The 22121-nt window shown below is 43.8% G+C and overlaps 1 protein-coding gene across 3 annotated transcripts in view; it reads right to left on the reverse strand.

Annotated features, from left to right (window-relative positions):
- The window catches only part of hdac7a (histone deacetylase 7a), a 74315-nt gene that overhangs the window by 49247 nt on the left and 2947 nt on the right, over nt 1–22121 (reverse strand). For 2 of the 3 annotated variants that reach the window (XM_056423630.1, XM_056423629.1), the window contains exon 1: nt 13238–13398. The exons of the other annotated variant lie outside the window; for it this stretch is intronic. In XM_056423630.1, the coding sequence (XP_056279605.1) occupies nt 13238–13256 (19 nt within the window). In that variant the 5' untranslated portion in view covers nt 13257–13398. Of the gene's footprint in view, nt 1–13237; nt 13399–22121 lie in introns of those variants that run through there. 3 annotated transcript variants of the gene reach the window in all.

A 22121-nucleotide genomic window follows, 5' to 3' on the forward strand; every position in this document is an offset into this window, starting at 1 on the left:
ACTGGGTAGTCTGGTCTCTCTGAAGCTGGTGGTCGGAAGAACGTCTCTGATTACGGTCACGCACCAGATGAGCTCATACCAAAAAACAAATATTTTTGGTAAACTGGTATAAAACAAAGGTTTCTGCTATAACCTGTGTCTCTGAAGCCAAACAACATTCCGAAGAAATTTGCTCTTGAATCTAACTTTTTTCCTTTTGTTTATTTGTATATTTATTTTATGTTGAAATGTTGCAACAAAACAAATTCACAGAAATTCATTCAGCTCCTTAAAAAAAACTAAATCCCCAAGTGAACATCACTGAAATATCCCCGTGACAACCACGCTAAACCACCTGGTAATGCATCCGCGGTGGAGGCCCGAAGCCTGAAAGGTCTCCTGTCGGAACATTGTGTCCACGTCGTCGCCAACAACAGAAGAAGAAGTTGACAGGGCCCTCATGAGGAAATGTTTGGAATACTTTCTGAGGGCCTCATAACAAAGGCAGAGATTGTTCAGCTTGACTGTACCAGCAGCTTTACTCGCCGCTCTGCATTCAGTCACAAGCCACGCTACGGCTGACTCATGTGTTGTCGGGTTAAAGATCACATCGGCACACAATCCGAGCGGACTACTTATGAAACAGAGCACACACCCCCGCGCTGCGACATTGTGATAGTGACCGGTCTAAATCTTGACTTTTTCCTCGCTATCGGACCACCTATAAAGTGAGCAGGCTTCTTCCTAGAATCAGGAAGGAGCCTGATTCGAGTGACGTACGTCCTCGAATCGTCTCATCACACGGAAGTGTGTGGTCGGCCTTGTAGAGTACCTCCTCTGTTTAATCACACGGGTTGTGTAATAGCATGAAGTCCATATCCTATTACTAAAAAAACAACAAAAAACAATCTAAAAACTTTGACGGATGAAGATTTTTTATCTTGAAATGGGGAGAAATGAAAGTTCACAGCGAGAAGAAATGTAAGAATGAAGACAAACAACAGAGTGTAGCTCTGAAGTAATTAGTCATGCTTCATTTATACACTCTTAAACAACACTTTTTTGTCTTATTTTTTCTGAAATGAATCGTCATCACTGTTTGAAAAAGGAAAAAAAATTGTTTTGATGCAGAATGTATTATATTGTCTCACCACACACACACACACTTTCCCCCCCGACCCCCTCATCTCACCCATACACTTTCAACTGTCCTTTTGGGGGCGGCTTTAGCTCAGTGGGGTAAGAGGGCCGTCCTGCAACCGCAGGGTTGTGGGTTCAATCAAGTGTCCTTGAGCAAGGCACTGAACCCCCAGTTGCTTCCCGGGCGCTTCACCGCAGCCCACTGCTCCTTAATAACTAAGGATGGGTTAAATGCAGAGAACTAATTTCCCCTTGGGGATTAATAAAAGTGTATATTCTTATTCTTTTTTCCACGGAGCGTTATTCTTTTTCTTTCCCGATCTCAGCGTCCGACTGATGTTTCAGACCAATATTGAAACCAAGAGGTGCACGTCTGTCTTCTTGTGCTGGTAGCGCTCCATCGTTCCTTGGGGGGGGGGGGGGGGGTGTTCCAGAAACCCTTGGTGTGTGGGTGTATAAAGCTATATAACTGTGTGCCTGAGAGTTTTTTTCTGTGTCTTAGGTGTCTATGACCGTTAACAGAAAGTGTGCGTGCAGGCCCTATATATATATGCAAGTAATTGTGTGTCTATGTGCATGTGTGTGGTTAGTCCATTCAATTACACAATCTACCATGCAGTCTGAATCACATCCGGTTTCGAGCTGAAAATAACACAACCACAGGCTGACAGAAAAGCAGCGCAGCAGGCAGCTGCTCCCAGGGAGAGAGGAATACACACATATATACACACACAACAACATCTATGTTTAAAAAGAGCTTTCTTCTGCAGAGTTTGTGCCTATTTGCTTGTTTTGTCCTTCGATTACTGAGATTTAAAAACTGAGAAAAATGCTTTTCAAAAGACTCAAAAGCCTCCACATAATCTATGCAACTGGGTGAAGTAACTGCAAAACATGTATTGACGTTCAATGAGAATCCAGTAGTTTAGAGCTGAAATGCTGGAACCACTTTTTGGTTTCAGAAAGACCAACTTTAATGTACATCGTGCCGAAATGACACGGTTCAAAACATCCGTCTGCCTTATGCATCTCAGTCCCATATGGGGCAGGATGCGGTCAACTCTGTGTACACGGTTGCCTGCCACCTGCAGCATCGCACATCGCTCCTGACGCGAGAAGAGATCTTTAAGAGATCTTTAAAGCAAAAGTCGACAAAACTCACAAAGTGACGTTCAGAATAAGGCCTTTTTTTCAGAAGTCCTTTTTTTAAAAAAAGATTGGCCCGCCCCCTGACATGTTCTCTATAGCACGTCTTTGTTCTTTTATTAAACTAAACGTCTGTTGTTGATCGTATCTCCACAGCAGCATGTCATTTCTGTCTCTTCGCGTTGCGTTAACACTTATCGATCTCCGTCTCGCGCGCCACAGAGCTCCGTGCGCGCATCGACCGAGCAAAAAAAAAGTCACTTGTCAATCTGTCCACCTGTCCGTGTCCGGGCCGGTGAGGTTTCAGCTTTGCAGCGGTGTCCCCGCCGTCCCTTTCATCACGGCCCAGTTCATGAAGAAAACCCACAGTCAGTTTGCCTCAGCAGCTGCTAGAGGAAGACTAGAGGCCTTTAGATTGTATCATGGTGGAGTTAATGGTTGACAAACAAGAGAACAATGTTCTGTTTAACCCTCCTGTTACCTTTACATTTACTAACATATTTTAACCTCGGGGTCAATTTGACCCCAGCAATTAAAACCTCCAGAAAATTATTAGAATTAATATTGTTTCCCAAGTTTAAGTGTGAGGTACTTTATGTTTGTTTGTTGACTACCTAAATAGCCCTTTAAATAAATAAAAAAGTTGATATTTGTTATATGTTTGACACAGTGAAAAACAGCCTGGGGTCAAATTGACCCCAAAGAACACCGACATTAAACATTGAATGGGGTCAAATTGACCCGAAAGGTAACAGGAGGGTTAAACATTCTGTTTAGGATGAAGATGTATTAATGTTCCATATGGAAGAAAACTGCTAAATAACTGCTGAGTTGCAGCACCATTGTATAGAAGAATGTATAAATGTATATATCCGTCTTTTGTCATAAATCTCTATGTTCTCACAAAATATACCGAGAATATCGGTAATATGTGATTAATCATGATTAATCCACAAAAACCTGTGATTAACCCGATTAAAATTTTTAATCGTTTCACAGCCCTAATATTTTTCCAATAACCTTTGATTACTCGACAGTCCAGTCCAGGATATTTACTGTTGAGTTTAACTTCCATTTGAACATTTAGGGTAATGGCATGCATGCATGCAGACACAAGGAAAGATGTTTATGTATATACATATTCCACAGTTCTGTGGGAGCCCTGTGAGTCTGACTCTATGTCCCATGAGCGGACAGCGTGTCGTCTGTAAAAAGAAACAGCACACGCGCTTGTATGAACACGAAAGAGACAGTTTTAGGTAACAGAGAACGGTATGAGCCGCATTTCCACTCATTATGAAACACAGGGGTCCCAGTAAGCAGTTTTAACACAGTTAACGTACAAGACTGCAGTCAGTGTGAGTAAAATGGAATTAGCAAGGGATGGAGGTTTTAGAGAGAAGAAAATGAGTGAGTTAAAAGAACAAGGGGGGGGGATTCGAGAAATGAGGCTGAGGGAGAGCAGCAGAAAGTAAGAAAGAGAGCAAGAGAAAGTGAACGGAGAGGTAGAATCAGTAAAAAAAAGAAGAAGAAGAGGAAGATAGATGAGAGAAACTGTTAGAAGTGGAGAGCGCTGTAATAATGTTTGGCCTTGGTCTGCCAGCGGGGTCCTTCCCCTTAAGAAGCCAACAGGAATGCGAGGAATGCTGCATGAGAAGAGAAAAGGAAGGAGAGGAGGAGAGGGGGAGAAAACAGGGGAGGACGATGAGAAAGAAAGAAAAGCCAAGAAAGAGGACGAGGAGGACGAGGAGGAGGAAAGCGGGGAATCTATGGCGATGATGAAGATAGAGAGAGGGAGACGGGAAGATGAAGGCAGGGAGAAATATGAGCCACAGAGGAAAAGACCTATTATCTTTACTGGGCTGAGTAAACACAAGAACAAAGACGATGAAAATAAAAAAGCTGGAAAACATATGGGAGGAAAAAATGTATTTCTTTCTGTATGTGTGTGTTGGTGTGTGTTACTTGCAAGTGCAAAGAGTGATTCAGGGTGTCATCCACTGCAGTACACTCCGCTCAAACTTACTTTGCAAAGTTTTCTCTTTTGTCTGTCGTCTCAGTGGCAGAAACTTCCCTCCTGCAATGTTCCACAGAAAATACTCCCTTTCCCGGTGTGACGGCCCTTGCAGTGAAAGTCTGCTCCGGTCTTGTGGCGGTCAGTTGATAATCATGAGAGACGCAAACAGACCGAGACCTTGCACGTCAGCAAATGCACGCCCAAATCGTGTGAGAGCCTCCTGCTTCATGGAGGGTAATGCGGAGGCTACGAGGTTATTTAAAGCGCAGAATGCTGCCGTTGAAGATAATTACTAATTTCTACTCAAGGGACTGAGCTCACTGGGGACATACACATGGTACTTTCGCAGTAACTGAAAATTAGGCTCGGACCAGAATCTGTCTTTGTGTTGGCGTATAAAACGTTATTATTCTTATAATGTATAATTCTGTGAAAACAGACAAGTTTGCCAATTCCAATCTCAATCCCTCCGAACGGACCAAACACATTAGCTATAGCAAGTGAGCTGGTGAAATACCCACAGCTATCCTTCGCTGAACTAAAGATGGACTTACTTTCCCCCTCCAGCCGTATATATATAATATATATAATCTGAAAAATAATAATAACTGGTGGCTGGTCATTTCTGTTTCTGTTGACCCATATAACTAAATATGACAGAGGCTAAATTGATTCATGATTCTGCTTTTAACTTGATTGGAAATACGATAATTCGGTGATTAAATGACGTATTTAATGGCCTCAACTGCAGTGGGAATGCACTTAGTGACAGTGTGGGCTCCACGGTAGCTCTGACAGCTTAACTCAGGGCTCTCAAGTGTCACGCATTGAGCGTGAGACTCACGCATTTCGGTCTTAAGTCACGCACTCCCGCCACACATCGTATTTCTCACGCTGAAAAAAACTCTCGGCTATATAATGTTTTCATGTGCCGCAGCACGCAAACATGAGCTGGCCGCGCTGCCCTCACCGTGGAGGAATCAAGCGCTCCCCTGGCGTTCTGCTGTGAGGTGCCACTTATCAGCCAATCAAAAAAAAGAAATGGGCTACACAATAGCCAATCAGAAAAAAACCGTATCTGTTGTATCTGGGTAAGATTTAATCCAGTAACCAATGAAAATAAAGCATTCTGGAATTGCGTGCGACTGACTGATATCCGAAAATTTCGTTCTGGGGGGGGGGGGGGGGGGGTGCTGATGGAAATATCACTCTTGCCTGTCTTCAAAACTTGAGAGCCCTGTTAACCCATGGGGGGGGGGTAACTTTGTCCACTCGTGTTGATACAGTCAGTCCTGCTCTGTGTTTAGTTACGTTAGCTAGCGGCTATATTAGCTGCATTAGCTGTCAGCCAAATCACAGCGCAGGACTCGGCTAACAGCTAGCTAGCCCTCCTCATACCAACGTGAGAAGACGTGCTTTGTTGTAGTTAGCGCTTGCTTCAGTTTGCCATTTGCAGACATAGCAAATGTTTGGTTAAAATTGTGGCCTTGCTTTCGCATTATATCATGGGTAGGCCTACGTTGAAATCAATATAATTTTTGCCAGAATATTTTTTTTAAATTAGGCACCAGTTCTTGAGCATGTGCTTGTGTCTGTACAGCATTTAATATTTAAGGACTTTGGCTTCTTTTGTTGAATGAAAAGATGATATTGTATAAAGGGCAGATAGCCTACGTCAGATGACATTCATGAGCCTGTTACAGAAGAAAATAATCTGTATTTTAGCATTACGATGAAAAACACCACATCCGATTCTGAAATGTCCCGTGCACAGTTGTGTGGTGTTTCAAAAAATAAAGAAAAGAAGACGTGATACATTTCAGCAAATCTAAATAAAAAAGCTAAAATGCAAATATAGCGCAAAAACATACAGTAACTACAAACCCCCCAAAAATGCGATCATACATTCCCTTACGGACTGTACTCATTTTCTAAATGTTTCCCCCGTGCGTGTCTACGTGTGAAAAAAGACAGAGCAAGTGCTGGAGGCCTTGTTGACGTACAGTCCACAGAACGCACAATGGATCGCTGACAGACGTTTTCCACAACAGAGCAACGGTGTCATGTGTGCAGTCATCACTAACCAGTGTTGTGGTAAGAAGTATGTGACTTTATTCCAGGTGCACGTAAGATAATAAGAGGGTCAAATGTCAAAATATAAACTTCCCTAAGCGGACAAATCTAAGTAGGTAAATCCGACCAAAACAAGACATCTGTGGTTATTGTCGTGCAGAAACTGGAAATGAATGAATTTGATTTAAAGATGGTGGTAACCGAATGAATAGCAGCCTCTTTTGAGCATTTGATCTGGTCAGAATGTAAGTGAAATGAGGTCAACCAGCGCGAGCAAGAGCGTATAATGATGGATGCTTTACACCATAAAGATGTTTGCAGTTAGGGCGAGTTGTTCAAAACAGAGAAAGAAACCATAGCAACCACAGGAAAATCCCAGGGATATCAACAGCGCACACACACACATATACACACACACATACACAGACACACACAGACACACATACATACCTCAGAACGAAGAGTCAAATCAAATAAAAACTCACCCTCTCAAAAACCCCCACCGTACTGAACGACAACAAGCATGAGTGTGTATGTGAGTGTGTATGAGTGTGTGTGTGTGTGTGTGCGTGTGTATAGGAAACACCCAGACAGGCCAAAAATAGCTCTACACTTTCGATCCCCATCTCTCGCTTTCAATCCCTCTCTCTCTCTTTCGTTCTCTCTCTCTCTGTCGCTTGTATCATCATAAACCATCGGTAGGAAAAAAACACGAGTTGAGGTTCCCGCACGGAAAATATCACCCACTTAAGAGCGCACCAGAATGTGAGAATATCAGGCTGAGTATGTGATGGAGTGTGTACGGGGAGAATATAATCGTATAAGTTGCACAAGGGGAAACACAAAGTCGGTTGACGTCTGTCGTTTTTTGTCACGTATAGATCTTCGCCGGCCTTTATTCTCCTGTATCTTCTCCACATTGTTTTGGATGCCGTCACACAGACACACTTTGCTTTGGTCCAGAACTGTGGCGGCAACTTTGTCTGTTTGTTTAGCTTCAGGCTCCCCAATTACACGTGAAGCCAGGCTTCTAAACAAGTGAAATGGACTCACACGTAGCATGTTTACTGTTTTAGCAACCTGTCATCCCGCAATCAGAGATAAAAAAAGAAAAAGAAAAAAATGCAATTGCAGTTAAATAAGCAAAGCATGTTGGCGTGGGCTTTTTTTTGGTCTTATATCCATCAGGTCTTTGCGTGACAATAACATTACATCCAAGTGATTCCTGATAAGGTGTCGACATCACCACAGCAAAGCAGAAAACCGTTACTGATGTTTAACGGTTTATTACCTTCGCATTGAAAATGCGGAAGGTTATGTTTTGATCGCCGCGTATTTATTTGTATGCGTGTTATTCGCCTAACTCAAAAAGTATTAAACCGAATCGCATGAAATTTGGTGGGATGATTGGTTATTATCCGGGGACCATTTGATTAGATTTTGGGATCGATCGGGTCAAAGTCATGAAAAAGGTCAAAATCTTCTTGAATCGCATGGAATTTGGTGGGATGATTGGTTATTATCGGGGGACCATTTGATTAGATTTTGGGATCAATCAGGTCAAAGGTCAAGGTCATGGAAAGGTCAAAATCTTCTTTTTACCATAGCATGGTCAATTTTTATCCAAATGGCATGCAACTAATGCCAAAATGTTCATAATGCAATGCCCAATCTTGTGATATGCGAAGGTATGCGCTCTACCGAGTGCCCATTCTAGTTTACAATACAATCATGTGACTGCCTGGGTTTCTTGTCTTGTCTGTTTTATTTTAGCCAGTAATAAACTTTGTAAATCCTAATAATTACTACCATAATACAACCTTATGTGTAATAAACTCTAATTATATGTTTTGCATGGTTCTAAACAGTTCCAAAATTAATTCAAATAAAGTGCAATTGTTTTGTTTACAGGTTTAAAGGTTAATCTAATCTAGTGTAAGGCTGTCAGATGTCCACACCGTTGTAACAAGAAAACTCGTTTTGGGTCGTTTCCTGTTTTCAGATGAGATTGTTCTCATATTCAGACCACAGCACAGTTTTCTTAGAGCCTCGCAATTTCTGCCAACTTTTTGTAATTATTTGGCGACACATGATTGTGTCCTCACAGGGTCAAATGAAAGGGAAAAATCGTTGATACCCAATCAAAAAGCTCTGAATTTAATCTCCAGCCCTCACACATATCTACTGCAACATTTTAAATATGTTCGCTTATAATAAAGTCCCTCCTCCACAGCTGGGCCTATAGACTATAACTCTCTAGCTTCAGTTCAGGACGTGTGGGGTACAGCGTGTCAGTTTCCACTTAAATGCAACAGTGTCTTTTTAAAATAAACTGCCAACAGTTAAGCTAAGTTAGTCAGTAACGAAAACAAAAGGAAGGTAAAGGAAGTCGATGTTGACTTGCCTTCACACGGGACAGGTTTCCTGGGTGAAAGTCAAACAAACATCCACTCTGTCGTCGTCTCCGCGCTTACTTTCTCGCTCTTTCCTCTACTTCAGTGACTCGAGCCGTCTTGTGCTGAGGCGGATGGGTTTACATCGAGTTAGTTTAAAGATGCTAAACAGTGCGTCGGTAACAGACTCAGAGGGCCACTGACCAAACGCCGCTTTTTTGACAAGTTGTGAATGAGAATGTGTTAGTAGGCTGAAGGGGGGGTCATCGTACGGCAGCCATGAAGCTGGCAGATGCAACCTGCCTTGCTCAAAGACACTTGAGCAGGGCAGGCAACAAAGCAAAGATACTTGCACCAGAGACTCTGAAACTTTTAGCCAAGCAATCCCTATCTTGCATCACGAATTTAATACCACAACTATTTTTCCTGGATCCATGCTGATATTAACGTTGAGCCTGAGTATATTAAAAAATTTAATTGGGATGTTTCATAATCTTCACTAATACCTATATTGTGCCTGCGCAAACAACAGCGCAGGATGAAAACATCACGCAACTGTTGTCACGCACACGTTGTACACACTCAGCTTGTCGGGTCAAGACCCATCAGGCGTGCGTATCTGCTATCTGTCACATGATGATTGATGAAAGTGAAGCCACTCAGTCGGGAACTTATGTTTTCTCTGGTGTTTGGAGTGAAAGGTTACACCTCTCCTCTCCGCTGTGCCCTCTGTGGGAATTTAAGAGACGGAGAGAGGGAGAGAGAGAGAGAGAGAGAGACAGATGGGTTTTTCCCTGCAGGATATCCTGTTTTAAGTAGAGCTGCTGGGCCCACTCTGACCTCCTCACCCCTCTTGACCCCTGACCCGCTCATAGTTTAGGATCACATCTCCGACATTTCCTAATCGCCCCAAATCTCTTCGTATTCTTTCGATTGTGCCGTGGCCCCTTTTGCTTTCTTCCCTTCCTAACTCCTCTGTCATACTCACAGGTGTCACTTACATTTTCCCTCCTTCCTTTTGCTCTTTGTTTCTCTGTTGTCTGCAGCCACTCCATCTAGTGCCAGCCTTCCTCTCCGTCCTCATATCCTTTATATTTTCTTATTCTCAAAGCATTTTCCCAGTTAGACACAGCAACAGAACACTTAGACTGACATATATATAAGCTGACATGGGAATTTAGGACGAGGCATAAAGTCTAGTTCTTCTAAAGAGATACAAATATTAACTTGTCTATTATGTTGATAAGCAATTAATTGTATTTAAAAAAAATTCAAGGTGAAAATACCAAATCTGGGATAGTTCCAGCTTCTAAAATGACTTTATTTTTAAAACTTATAGTTGGGCAAAAAAAAACATTTGAAAAAATTGTGATTACAATGTTTTACTATTTTCCTATGTTTTATACTATACAATCAATATGAGAAATAATCGAAAGATGTATCTCTTGTGAAAGTATAGTAATTTTAGGAGTGTGTTCAAATAATGGTGCTTCATTTTTTTTATTTTTACGATAGCGATGCAATGATTTCTCTTTTTGGCAAATATGTGGCTTATGCATTAACACTGGTGTATTTAAGTATAATGACCATTTCAGCTGCTTTATTGACCATCCTGATCTGTGACTCCTCCTTCACAAAGAAGTGTTTAATGATGGCTGAGATGTTTCATTGAAGTCAAAAACACAGGTGTGAAAAAGGCTGAAAAAGTGGGGTTTTAAAAAGTGTTGTATACCCTCTTTGTCACTTTCCTTGCCACCGTGTTCCTCTCTTTGACACTTAAAGTTCCCTCTTTCCTAAATCTCTTTATTTCTAAACAACGTTCCCTGCGACATAATTTCCCTTGTTTTTCTGATCATGGTGCAGTTGCGTCACAAGCTGAAAGAGAATAGCCCAGTCGGTGCTGTCTTGGAACAACAATCAGCCTCTTATTTGTTGCCAAGATTTTCTTGAATGAAGCGTGATTTTCTCTGCGCTATGAGTGTGTTCTGTCGTGTTTTTTTTCCTTTTCTCAAAGAAGTGATGAAGACGAAGAAACTTGAAAGTCACACGCAAAAAAGAAACCACCACTGTGATTATGAAAAGTCCTTAAGTTGACTCGAGGCAGGAGGAAGGCTCTCGTTTATATGAAAAATAAAAACAACAACAAAATATTGTTTCTTAGAAGAGTAACGCTCTATTCTTTGCCTTCCCCCACTTTTTCTTTACATGTCAGCCTCTCTCCCACCCTCCCTTCTCCCTCGCTCTCTATCCCTCCCTCCCACCGCTCAGTGGAACTGGTATCCATTAGCTGATGAATGGTTGTTTGTGTTTTCTTAAGCTCAACAGCGCCACCCACGGCCTCCGCGGCCAAAGAGGGCGATAACAAAACGTTTGCTGTGATTAGAGCAATAATTAGCCAATCATCGTGTGACCTGTGGGCCGACCCCAAGGTCAAAGAGACACAGAGTGGGTTCTGCTTCCCAGGTGCTTTCCCATGAAAACCATCAGGCTGCGAAGATATAGTGAGGTCATTGTCCGCAGACAGGTGACACACCCACCCGCACACACACACACACACACACACACACACACACACACACACACACACACACACACACACACACACACACACACACACACAGAGCAGATGCCCCTCTGTCTGTATGTTACCGCATGTCCTGCATATCTGGGAGTTTGTGCGTGTGCACGTGCACGTGCACGTGCGGGAGCCACGAGGATCCCAAGCGGACCGGGCGCAGGGTTTGCCCAGACAGGCTGCGGTGGAAATCAGCACTTCCTGCTTCCTGTGGCGAGAGGAAGTGCTACCGTCGCTGTCCCCTTATCGCTGGATACACAGGCAGCGTGGAGAGAGGAAGGCAGGGAGGGAGTGAGGGAAGGGGAAGGGGAAGAGGAAGAGGAGAAGTAGGCAAGCAGGCCTTTTGTTTTTGTTTTTAGTTTCTCGCAAAAAAAAGAAACGCTGAGAGAAGGAGGAGGAGAGCATGTGTAATATGCATCTGACATGTACGTGTAGAGGCGTATGTAGCCTACATTTAATTTGTTATGAAAATAATAATTTGAGTTAAGAGCCAAAACACAGCGATAGTGAGACAGTTTATGGTTTAAGTTACACAAAATATAGTTTTCACTAAAGAACTAAAAAGGTGGACAAAATACTTTGTTTTTCATGTTGTTAGGAACATGTATACGCTGGCGAAGTGAATGGAGAGAAGAGCAGAGTGTGTGTGTGCGCGTGTGTGTGTGCGCGTGTGTGTAAAAAGAAGAAAAGCAAAAAGTGAGATGCATTTTGCAGGTTGCGATAAAAAAGTAAACTTTTCACCTTATTCTGACAGAGCGAGAGGGGGGGGGGGGGGTGTAAGAGTTGTTTGGGATCAGGGTGGGGAAGTTTTTTAGCACTTGGGATTGTCCCAGATGGACACAAGCCGCTCCCTCCCTTTATAAACAGCCTCTGGCTTCTAGCTCCCCTCACTCCTTCTCCCCTCTCCTCCCCTCTCCTCTCCTCCCCTCTCCTCTTCTCCTCTTTCCTTTCCTCCCCTTCCCTCCTTGTCTCCCTTTCTTTTCCTCTTCTAACCTAGCTTCCACTCCTCTTCTGCCCTCTCCTCCCCTCGATCTCTCCTTCTTTCCTTTACCGCCCGTTGTACAGCCCTCTGCTCCCACTTTACAGAGGATCCACACACCCTAAAAGAAAATCGGAACAAATCAAAACAAATTGAAACTTTCTGGGTTTTTTCCCATCTTTTATTCTGACGATTTCATCTGTTCCCCAGCCCCCGTCCCTGACCAGGCCCCCACACCTACCAGCACCAGCACAACCCTCCCCTCACCCAATCCATGCCCTTTCCTAAATCAACACACCACTAAATGCCGGGCTGACTCACTTCCACTGTGGGTGGCTCTGTTTCCAATTTTCTAACCACCTCAGCCAATCCACCACCTCCGAAGAGAAGAGAACACTTTTCGCCAAGAAAACACAACCAAAACAATTTAGAAGAACTTTAAGCCTTAAAGGGACAAACGCGTGCACGAGAGATGAGGAGAGGAGACAGAGGAGGAAACACTTGTGCCAATTATTGTGTGGCTCCGAAATGGTTATCCCTGTTTTCCTTCCTTCCTTTCTCCTCGGGAGAGCGTGGGAGCGCCCTCGGAGGTGCTGCAGAGACCACGGGGCTCATAACAACAGGAGGAAAGCCGGTAATTTGAGTAACTTTGGGCAGAGAGGGAGCGGCGCGCGGGGCGCGCGGAGCGGCTCACATCCCTCCATGTCTCCACATCTTGACGACGTGAAACTGGAGCTCGCACAAAAATAAAGGAAAGGAAAACCCAGGTTTACAAATGACCTGTTGCATTCCTGACGGCGTTTTCCCCACATGCACACACACACACACACACACACACACACACACGGAAAGGGGCATTTTCACCGACAACACACGCGCGCGTAAACGCACACTCTGAACCTCCTGCAAACCCCAAACACACAACGTTGCCTTACCAGTCTGTGGTGTGAACATAGAGCATGGAGGAGCGCGTTAGAAAGTCCCATCCGTCATGTTCACGTACAGTTCAGTCCAGAGGGGGCTAGAGTTGCGAGGACACCCAAACTACACGCGCACACACATACGGACACGCACACGAACGCACACACCGGCTCAGTATCGGTTCCCTCTGTCCAAGTGTTGAGAAAGTGAGGGGCCGCAACAAAAGGCAACAGAGGGAGGGAGGGAGAGAGGGAGAGAGAGAGAGAGAGAGAGAGAGAGAGAGAGAGAGAGAGATTAACCCCTCTGAACTGACTGGTGGACTCTCTCCCTCGCACACGCACATACACACACACGCACACACACAGTTGGTTTGCTGTATCACTGACTTCTTATGTTTTCTCACAAGTGCCAAGAGGAGGAATGGAGAGCAGAGGGAAACCAGAGTGTACTGTATCCATAATCATGGATGTGTGTTAGTGTGTGTGTGTGTGTGTGTAGGTGTGTGTGTATGTGTGTGTCTGTATTTTAAGGTAGGACGGACCAGCAGGCTTGAGTCCAGTGGCAGCTTGCCTGGTAGAAAAAGAAACACAATCGCAGGAAACACTATATCAGGAGGAGGCAAAATACAAGCACAAAAACACGGCTCTGGGCAAAACAATGATAGTGGAAGCAACAATTTTTTTGTAGGCATATTCAACACCCTAAAATATTTTTTTTAATCCAGAAATATCTGAGGGGTTAGTGGCTGAATGAATGCCAGAGATGTTGCCATTATTTTTGCATGCGTTTTTTTTGGGGGGGGGGGGGGGGGGGTTTGGCATTCATAGCAATTTTTCAAAATGACTCTCACAACCCGAACATGTAGATGCACATTCCCTGTGCAATCAGTCAGCAATGACTCCCACGCAAATCTCAACACACACACAAACACACACACACACACACACACACATTCCCCCAGCTGTAATCATATCTAGTGATAAGAGCAGCTTCCCCCAGCGGTCGCTGGCTCTCCGGCTCCGACCACAGTGACTTACAATGGCCCTGTATTCCGAACCCGCTCTGATTACACACACAAGGAGCTGCATTACACCCTGCTAATTCAATTTCCTCCCCTCTGGGTCAACCTTTTTTGTGTATGTGTGTGTGTGTGTGTGTGAGTGAGTGAGTTAGAGAGAGAGAGTGAGTTAGTGCATAAGGAGGAACTGATTAAGCCGTTGTTGAAGGGAAAAAACCTGCGTGCCCAGAAAGCGGACGGTGTGTGGGGGTGTCAAGTGGTTGTTGATCGATCCGCTAGTGGTTTGTACCGTTCTGGCGTCGTTGGAAGTAGAGCTTGGCTGAAGTGTCAAAACACGGAGCGACGTGAGCAGGTATGGCTGGTACCGCAACATATTTCACTGCTGATGCACAGGTTGTTCCTGGTGTTGTTTATTGGGGTGATGTAAGACTATTACTCAATACCAAAGCATCAAATTATCTAATTATCTTAACTCGATGCGGCTGCTATATCGAAGGAGCTTTCTCCCTCCTCTCTTTGGCTTGCTTACTAAAACTGCAGGCTGATGGGAATGTCATTAGTTCAGACATGTTGTCATTGGCCAAAGTCGTGGACAACTGCAACATTTGACCAGATGACCCGATTAGGGGGCTGCACGGTGGTGTAGTGGCTAGCACTGTCGCCTCACAGCAAGAGGGCCGTGGGTTCAATTCCCGGTCGAGGCGGTCCTTCTGTGTGGAGTTTGCATGTTCTCCCCGTGGCAGCGTGGGTTCCCTCCGGGTTCTCCGGCTTCCTCCCACAGTCCAAAGACATGCCGTCAGGTTAATTGATCTCTAAATTGCCCATAGGTGTGAATGTGAGAGTGAATGATTGTATGTCTCTATATGTGCCCTCGATGGACTGGCGGCCTGTCCAGGGTGTCCCCTGCCTTCGCCCTATGTCAGCTGGGATCGGCTCCAGCGCCCCCGCGACCCTAATGAGGATAAGCGGTATTGATAATGGATGGATGGATGGACCCGATTAGGTGCATAGACTGCGAACAAGTAGCGGAGGGACTGAGGCTTTGAAGCCTCGAGTTTGGCAATTTTGTTCCATCGTCATCTTGTTTCTTTTTGTTATAAACCAGAAGGGACAAAAGAGGGTGGAGCTAAGTACAAGTCGACGCCAAATAGGACATTTAAAGACGACCAAAAATGTCACAATTAACTGTGGTGAACTGAAAACACTGTGAGAGGGTCAGACGAAAACACAGACACCGCTGTGATCACAACCTGTCGATCACAGGGTTGTAACCTGCATTGTGGTCTATTTGACTCTAAATGGGAACACAATTTACAAAATTCTTCTTCTGTGTTGTATTGAAGAAGACTTGAAACGAGAGATTGAGACCATAAACTTCTGACTACTCCGTACAGACAAGAGCCACTAAAGGTCCTTGTCAGTTAAACTCAATCATATCTTATTTGAGACATTTCGACAAACAACTGATGACGACATCCCCCCAATAACGAGATTGGCCATGCGCCGTATCGCTGAAGGTTGGTGGCAATCGCATGCCAAGAAATTTAACAATCCGCCTGGTAGAAGCCAGAGGGCAAAGGTCAGACCGCTGGCCGTCGCAAACACGGATGCAAACTAAATATTCAAGAAAGAAGGTATCCACTTGAACATTTGTGGTTGAAAAGCACCACAATAAGTGAATCAAAGCGCCAACCCTCATTGGCTTTTATTCATACTTTAAAGTATATTTCGTGTTGAGACAATGTGACCAGGCAAACACAAAAGGTTTGGCCTGTAAAGTCACAGCGCACTGTTGCTCAAGTCCAGTGTCTGAGCCAGAGATTCTTTGTTGTTGCCAAAAGACTTTACAATCTAGAAATATGCTCTGCGATACAATGCACCTTGTGTCTTTTTTCTTGTTTGACTTGAATAGAAAAACTGTGAGAATGTTTTGGTTTGGATGCAGAGATTACGACTGATCACTTTGCGTTAAGCTGAATGCGCTTGCACAGTTATGCAAGCTCTCCTGTGACAAGTTCAGCATGGCGAGCGTCGAAATACCACATGAGCTGGGAATGAAAACCATCCAAGCAGCGTTTGTTTTTCAAATGACATCAACACTCTTAATTTATAGCTTTCCAGTCCACTTCCAGCACTAAACGCTAATTAAAGCAGCACTTTTTGTTTCTCTCGCTCTCTGCGGAGGTTTCTCTTACAGCCTCCAGAGAAAACGATGTGCAATGAGTCAAAACCACTAAAGGGAGGAGATGCAGAATGCAGAGCGACAGCAGGTCACATGATGAGAATCAGTCGCTGGTCCGACTTCCTCGTGTTCCCCCTCCCAGGTTTCCTAAACTCGGGGTAAGGAAAGATCCAGAATATGTTACAGGCCTTCTTCTGGCGGTTCCCACCAGAACACAAGCTAGCAATATGAAATCCTGGGTCCCACCGTAAGACACTAAATTCTCATTTGGATCCCGGGGATAACAGATTTTAATGAAAGCATTTGCTTTAATTTGAAGCAAGAGGTCAGCTCTGCAGGCCTTTCGCTCCGATTCTGTGAAGCCGCCTGATGAAGCGGCTGGCTCGCCGCACGTTGTTTATCGGACTCCCTCAACACATCTGAGTCTCATTCCGGACGAATAAAACAATGCCGTGCGACACTGTAAAAAATGCATGGCAAACGTGAGGCGTGTTGTCCACATGTGTGTGTTGGAAGGAGAGAGAAAAAGACAAAGAAATTGTGTGCGTGTGTGTGTCCAAATGCAGATAATGTGTTTATTATTAAACTGACTGAATGCAAGGGCGAGGTCCCTCTGGAGGGGTGGGAAAGCTACATATCCGCGCACACACACACACACATGTTGAAAGTGGTCAAGTGTCCTTATTTGCCGTTTGCAACGTCAATACTAGAAATCAAACCAGCAACATTGATTTTCTGACATCAACCAACCACACGCACACGCACACACACACACACACACACCTTTTCTGTCATCCGCTCTGACTAAACTCCTGTTCATTCACTGTCGCCGTCTCTGTCACACACACGCACGCACACACACACACACACACACACAGAGATGTTTCCAGATGTGGGTGTGAAGCTTATACACTGTGATGAGTGAGTAAGTGAGTGAGTGAGTGAGTGAGTGTCTTGTGTTGTTCCACCTCCCTCCTGTGTTGTGGTTACCAGCCTTTGTCTGCGGAGTGTCAGTGACCCGTCCTGCTGTCAGGAGGCTGAACACGAGACGGAGGCCTGAGCGCTCAGTTCACACACAACGGACCGGCTGGTCAATCACGACACTCACCCCTCACACAATAATTAGTCAACGGCGAGGGATAAATAACTTTATGACCCTGTTTGAATTCAGTCATGAATTACACACACGTGTGTTAATTTTAAAATATTATTTTGCACGTCAAGAAAGTCTTAAAACTGTGGAAGTATAAGACTTCCAAATACATGACATGACTTTTACAGAATACGTCCAATAGAGGGGGCGACTCCGCCTCTTTATCATCTTCGTACCTCGATTCTAAAAGTAAACTTACCAATCATTTTACTTTTTGGAGAAAATCAACTCCATGTAAAGACCTTTTCCAGGAACGTCTGATCATTTACACTACCGTTCAAAAGTTTGGGGTCATCCAGACAATTTCGTGTCTTCCATGAAAACTCACTTTTATTTATCAAATGAATTGAAAATTGAATAGAAAATATAGTCAAGACATTGACAAGGTTAGAAATAATTATTAATATTTGAAGTATTAATTTTGTTCTTCAAACTTCAAGCTCAAAGGAAGGCCAGTTGTATAGCTTATATCACCAGCATCACTGTTTTCAGCTGTGCTAACATAATTGCACAAGGGTTTTCTAATCAGATATTAGTCTTCTAAGGCGATTAGCAAACACAATGTACCATTAGAACACTGGAGTGATAGTTGATGGAGATGGAGATATTTCATTAGAAACCAGACGTTTCCACCTAGAATAGTCATTTACCACATTAACAATGTATAGTGTGTATTTTTGATTCATGTTATCTTTATTGAAAAAACAGTGCTTTTCTTTGAAAAATAAAGACATTTCTAAGTAACCCCAAACTTTTGAACGGTAGTGTATGTCACAGTTTAGCTGCCATTCACGACATGTTTATTATGAGATTCCAGTCAATCGAATCAGATTACAGTAAGACGTGTATGTTCACGCGCAGGTGAAGATATTTGTGTATGACTAGCTATATTAGTCAGTCATGTGTAAATGCCACTTCTGGAGAAAACTGTGGGCCTTTCTCAGAACCTTTCAACAACAGGTGTAAACTAGAATGGGCACTCGGTAGAGCGCATACCTTCGCATATCACAAGATTGGGCATTGAATTATGAACATTTTTACATTAGTTGCATGCCAATTGGATACAAATTGACCGTGCTATGGTAAAAAGAAGATGTTGACCTTTCCATGACCTTGACCTTTGACCCGATTGATCCCAAAATCTAATCAAATGGTCCCCGGATAATAACCAATCATCCCACCAAATTTCATGCGATTCAAGAAGAGTTTGACCTTTTCATGACCTTGACCTTGACCTTTGATCCGATAGATCCCAAAATCGAATCAAATGGTCCCCGGATAATAACCAATCATCCCACCAAATTTCACGCGATTCGGTTTAAAACTTGTTTTGTTATGCGAGGAACACGCATACAAATAAATAAATAAATACACGGCGATCAAAACATAACCTTCCGCATTTTCAATGCGAAGGTAACTAGTGTGGGAAAAAGTCAGATCAAATGTGGCACATTTGGTTATAGCTGGCCCAACACGACAAATCTAGACTAGGGGTCAAGTTTGATTAATTGAAGGCAAATGAAGTCTGAAGTCCAGACTTCCATCTCCATTCCATATCCAAACCACTTATCCTCTTCAGGGTTGCGGGGCCGATCCCAGATGACATTGGGCGAAGGCAGGGTGTGGTCCCCTACAGGCCATTTAGAGTCCAATTAACCTGAGCATGTCTTTGGACTGTGGGAGGAACCCGGAGAACCCGGATGGAACCCACTCAGAACATGCAAACTCCACAAAGAAGGACTGCCCGGACCGGGATCCGAACCCCTCTTGCTGTGAGGTGACAGAACTAGTCAATACACAGCCGTACAGCCGACTTCTATCTCATGAATTAAAAAAGATGACTGGAAAAAATATCAGAGTCTAAGAAGGAAATAAGAAATCACTTCCTGTTGTGAAAATCCTGTTTAGTTTCCTTTGACTTCTAATCTCTGTATGTTAGGAAGAAGTGTAACTGGAGCAGCAGTGTTGCAGGGTTACAGCAGATAATGCTAGAAATAAAGAAATGGTGATTTTAAGACACTTTACTGGGCAGACCTGGAGAATATGAGGTGAAAAAAAGCCAGTCAGAGCGCCCACTGCTGGTATTGTCACGTGGAACAGCTTCGACTCGATCCATCGAGGGGCTTCCTCTACTGAGCCACCGCAATGAAACCCAGATGTAAACACTGTGGCCCAGTTCTGTTAAGTTGGACCTTTAAAGGCAATAACGTCAGTCCAGTCTAATAACACACTGTGCACGAGTGAAACCGAGAAGCCAAACACATCCACGTTGGCTTGCAGGGTAACTCTGCAGGTCCAGTTTAGACAAATAAACAGCTGTGGTTATGGTTTAAGATTGAGCAACTTTTCGGTTACGGCCATGATGTCAGCAATACTGACAAAGAATGATGTAACAACGCGGGTGAACTTATAGGAGTAAAAGCGACCGAAAGGAAAGGAGCAGGAGGACAATGAGGAGGAGCAGGCAGGAGGAGGAAGGAGAAGATGAGATGGGGTCCAGACCCCTGATCCCAGCAGCTGCTGCTGTTCTGTGGGTCAACGTTACATCAGTGGGTTTATGGAAAAGACTGGGAATCACGTCTCCACTTGACCTACTTCAAGAATGTTAGTGTTAGACGACATGCAATACTCCCCGGCTTCCCAGCACTCACTCACTGGCTACCCAAACACACATTATTTTTTGTTTTTTCATATCCATCACGTGTCTTTGAGTGTCTCGAAAAGTACTATTATTATTATTATTTTCATTATTTTCCCCTCGAAAGGTTTTTTTCTATTTCTTGGGAGTTGTTCCTGATCCGATGTGAGGTCAAAGGTCAGGGATGTCTATGTGTACAGATTGTAAAGCCCAGAGGCAAATTTGTAATTTTTGACATTGGGCAATACAAAATAAACTGAATTTAATTGAATTGAATTTGTAGTTGCTGAAAGGTTGCATAATTAATGAAGCAAGGGCCTTTGAACGTCTTTGGCTGAGTGAATTGTTTTGAGTTTTTTAACATCTTTTAATTAAAGTTTTATGTCGGCACTTGTGATATTTTCTTAACGAACACTTGTCAACTGAGCTTTCGGTATTACTTCAGCACACAGTTCATTATTGCTGTTGTTAGTAAAGAATGACACGTCAGGGAAGTGATCGTTCATAAAGATAAACATTTCACAAGCTTCTTTTTCTTCCTCTTCGAGGAAACGCCAGCGCAAAAAAACTCTCAGAAATGTAACAGAGCCGCACCCCGCCCCCCAACCCCCAACCCCACCCCTCCTCCCCCTTCCAGTGTCTGAAAATACAGCTCGTCAATATCTCGGTCAATTTAACATACCAGCTGTCTTTCAGGGATGAATTATGTTTTTAACTTCCATAAAACAAATATTTTTTGAAAAGCATTAAACCCAAAGGAGTCAGAGCATTTCTACTGAATACAAGTGCGAATTTATAGGTCTGTTTGAATTTATAGCATCCATATGTTGGAGGATTTTACAGTGAATGGTTGTGGTGAGGATGTGTGTGCGTGTGTGTGTGTCTGTGCGTGCGTGTGTGTGTGATGCAGAGGTTAAGTGGTGTGGTTCTGGCCTCTCAAGCAGCAGCCTTCCAACACGGGTCATGTCTTTTTCTTCACTGCTAGTGAACTACATAGGGCACACACACACACACACACACACACTCCCGACCGTGGACCTGTAGCACATATGAGGTCATTGAGAATGTTTAGCTGCTGTAGCAGCGGCTGCGTGACTGACGGTGTGTGTTACGAAGCAGGGGATGTGTCCCATAGGGCGCGGTCGCTGTGGCAACAAAGCTGCCTTCCACGAAAAGGTCGTCTCTTGGGAAACATAATCAAAAACCCGGATTTGCCAGTCGGGGTGTAACAGCATGATGACCAGTCCGATAAGAACCCATCTGAAGCGCATCATTAGGAGTGCGCAGCCTTCAGTGTGTCACTGCGGCCCGACTTGAATGTAAATAAAGTCTGCAGGCTTCCTCACACACAGCAGTGTGTACACGAGGCTGCCAGTGATGTACACAAGACAGTTCATTCCGTCCAGCACTTTGGAACTGTTTATAACGAGCCACAGTGTTGGAAATAACTGAATGAGCCAAACAACAAAATGTTCTCCGTCGAGAACAAAGATCGAGATGAACAGGAGTGGATTAAATTACATTTTAAAAAACAACAGGAAGCTTTTTATTTGCTCTTTTCATCACATATGCATGAATAATACATAAATAACACGATGAGGTCACCAATGACCTGTTTAGGACATATAATAGCAGATTATTTATACATTGATGAAATCACCAAGAGGAGAATTTAACATTTAAGTGTATGTGTGACACCAATATTTTACACGTTGGTAACCGAGTTGTAATTTAACCACACTGCTCTGCGTGTGTGTGTGTGTGTTGTCTACGGTATGCTGTACATGTCTGAATTTAGTCGTTTGGATGTGACATGTCATTAAAATTGTCACGGCGCTATTAGAGTAGACCCAAAAGCACGACTCAGACAGGAGTAATAAAAAATACTGTCTTTGGTTGGAAACAGG

The sequence above is a fragment of the Pseudoliparis swirei genome, chromosome 9 (assembly GCF_029220125.1).
Source record: "Pseudoliparis swirei isolate HS2019 ecotype Mariana Trench chromosome 9, NWPU_hadal_v1, whole genome shotgun sequence".
In the NCBI taxonomy this organism is placed as follows: Eukaryota; Metazoa; Chordata; class Actinopteri; order Perciformes; family Liparidae; genus Pseudoliparis; species Pseudoliparis swirei.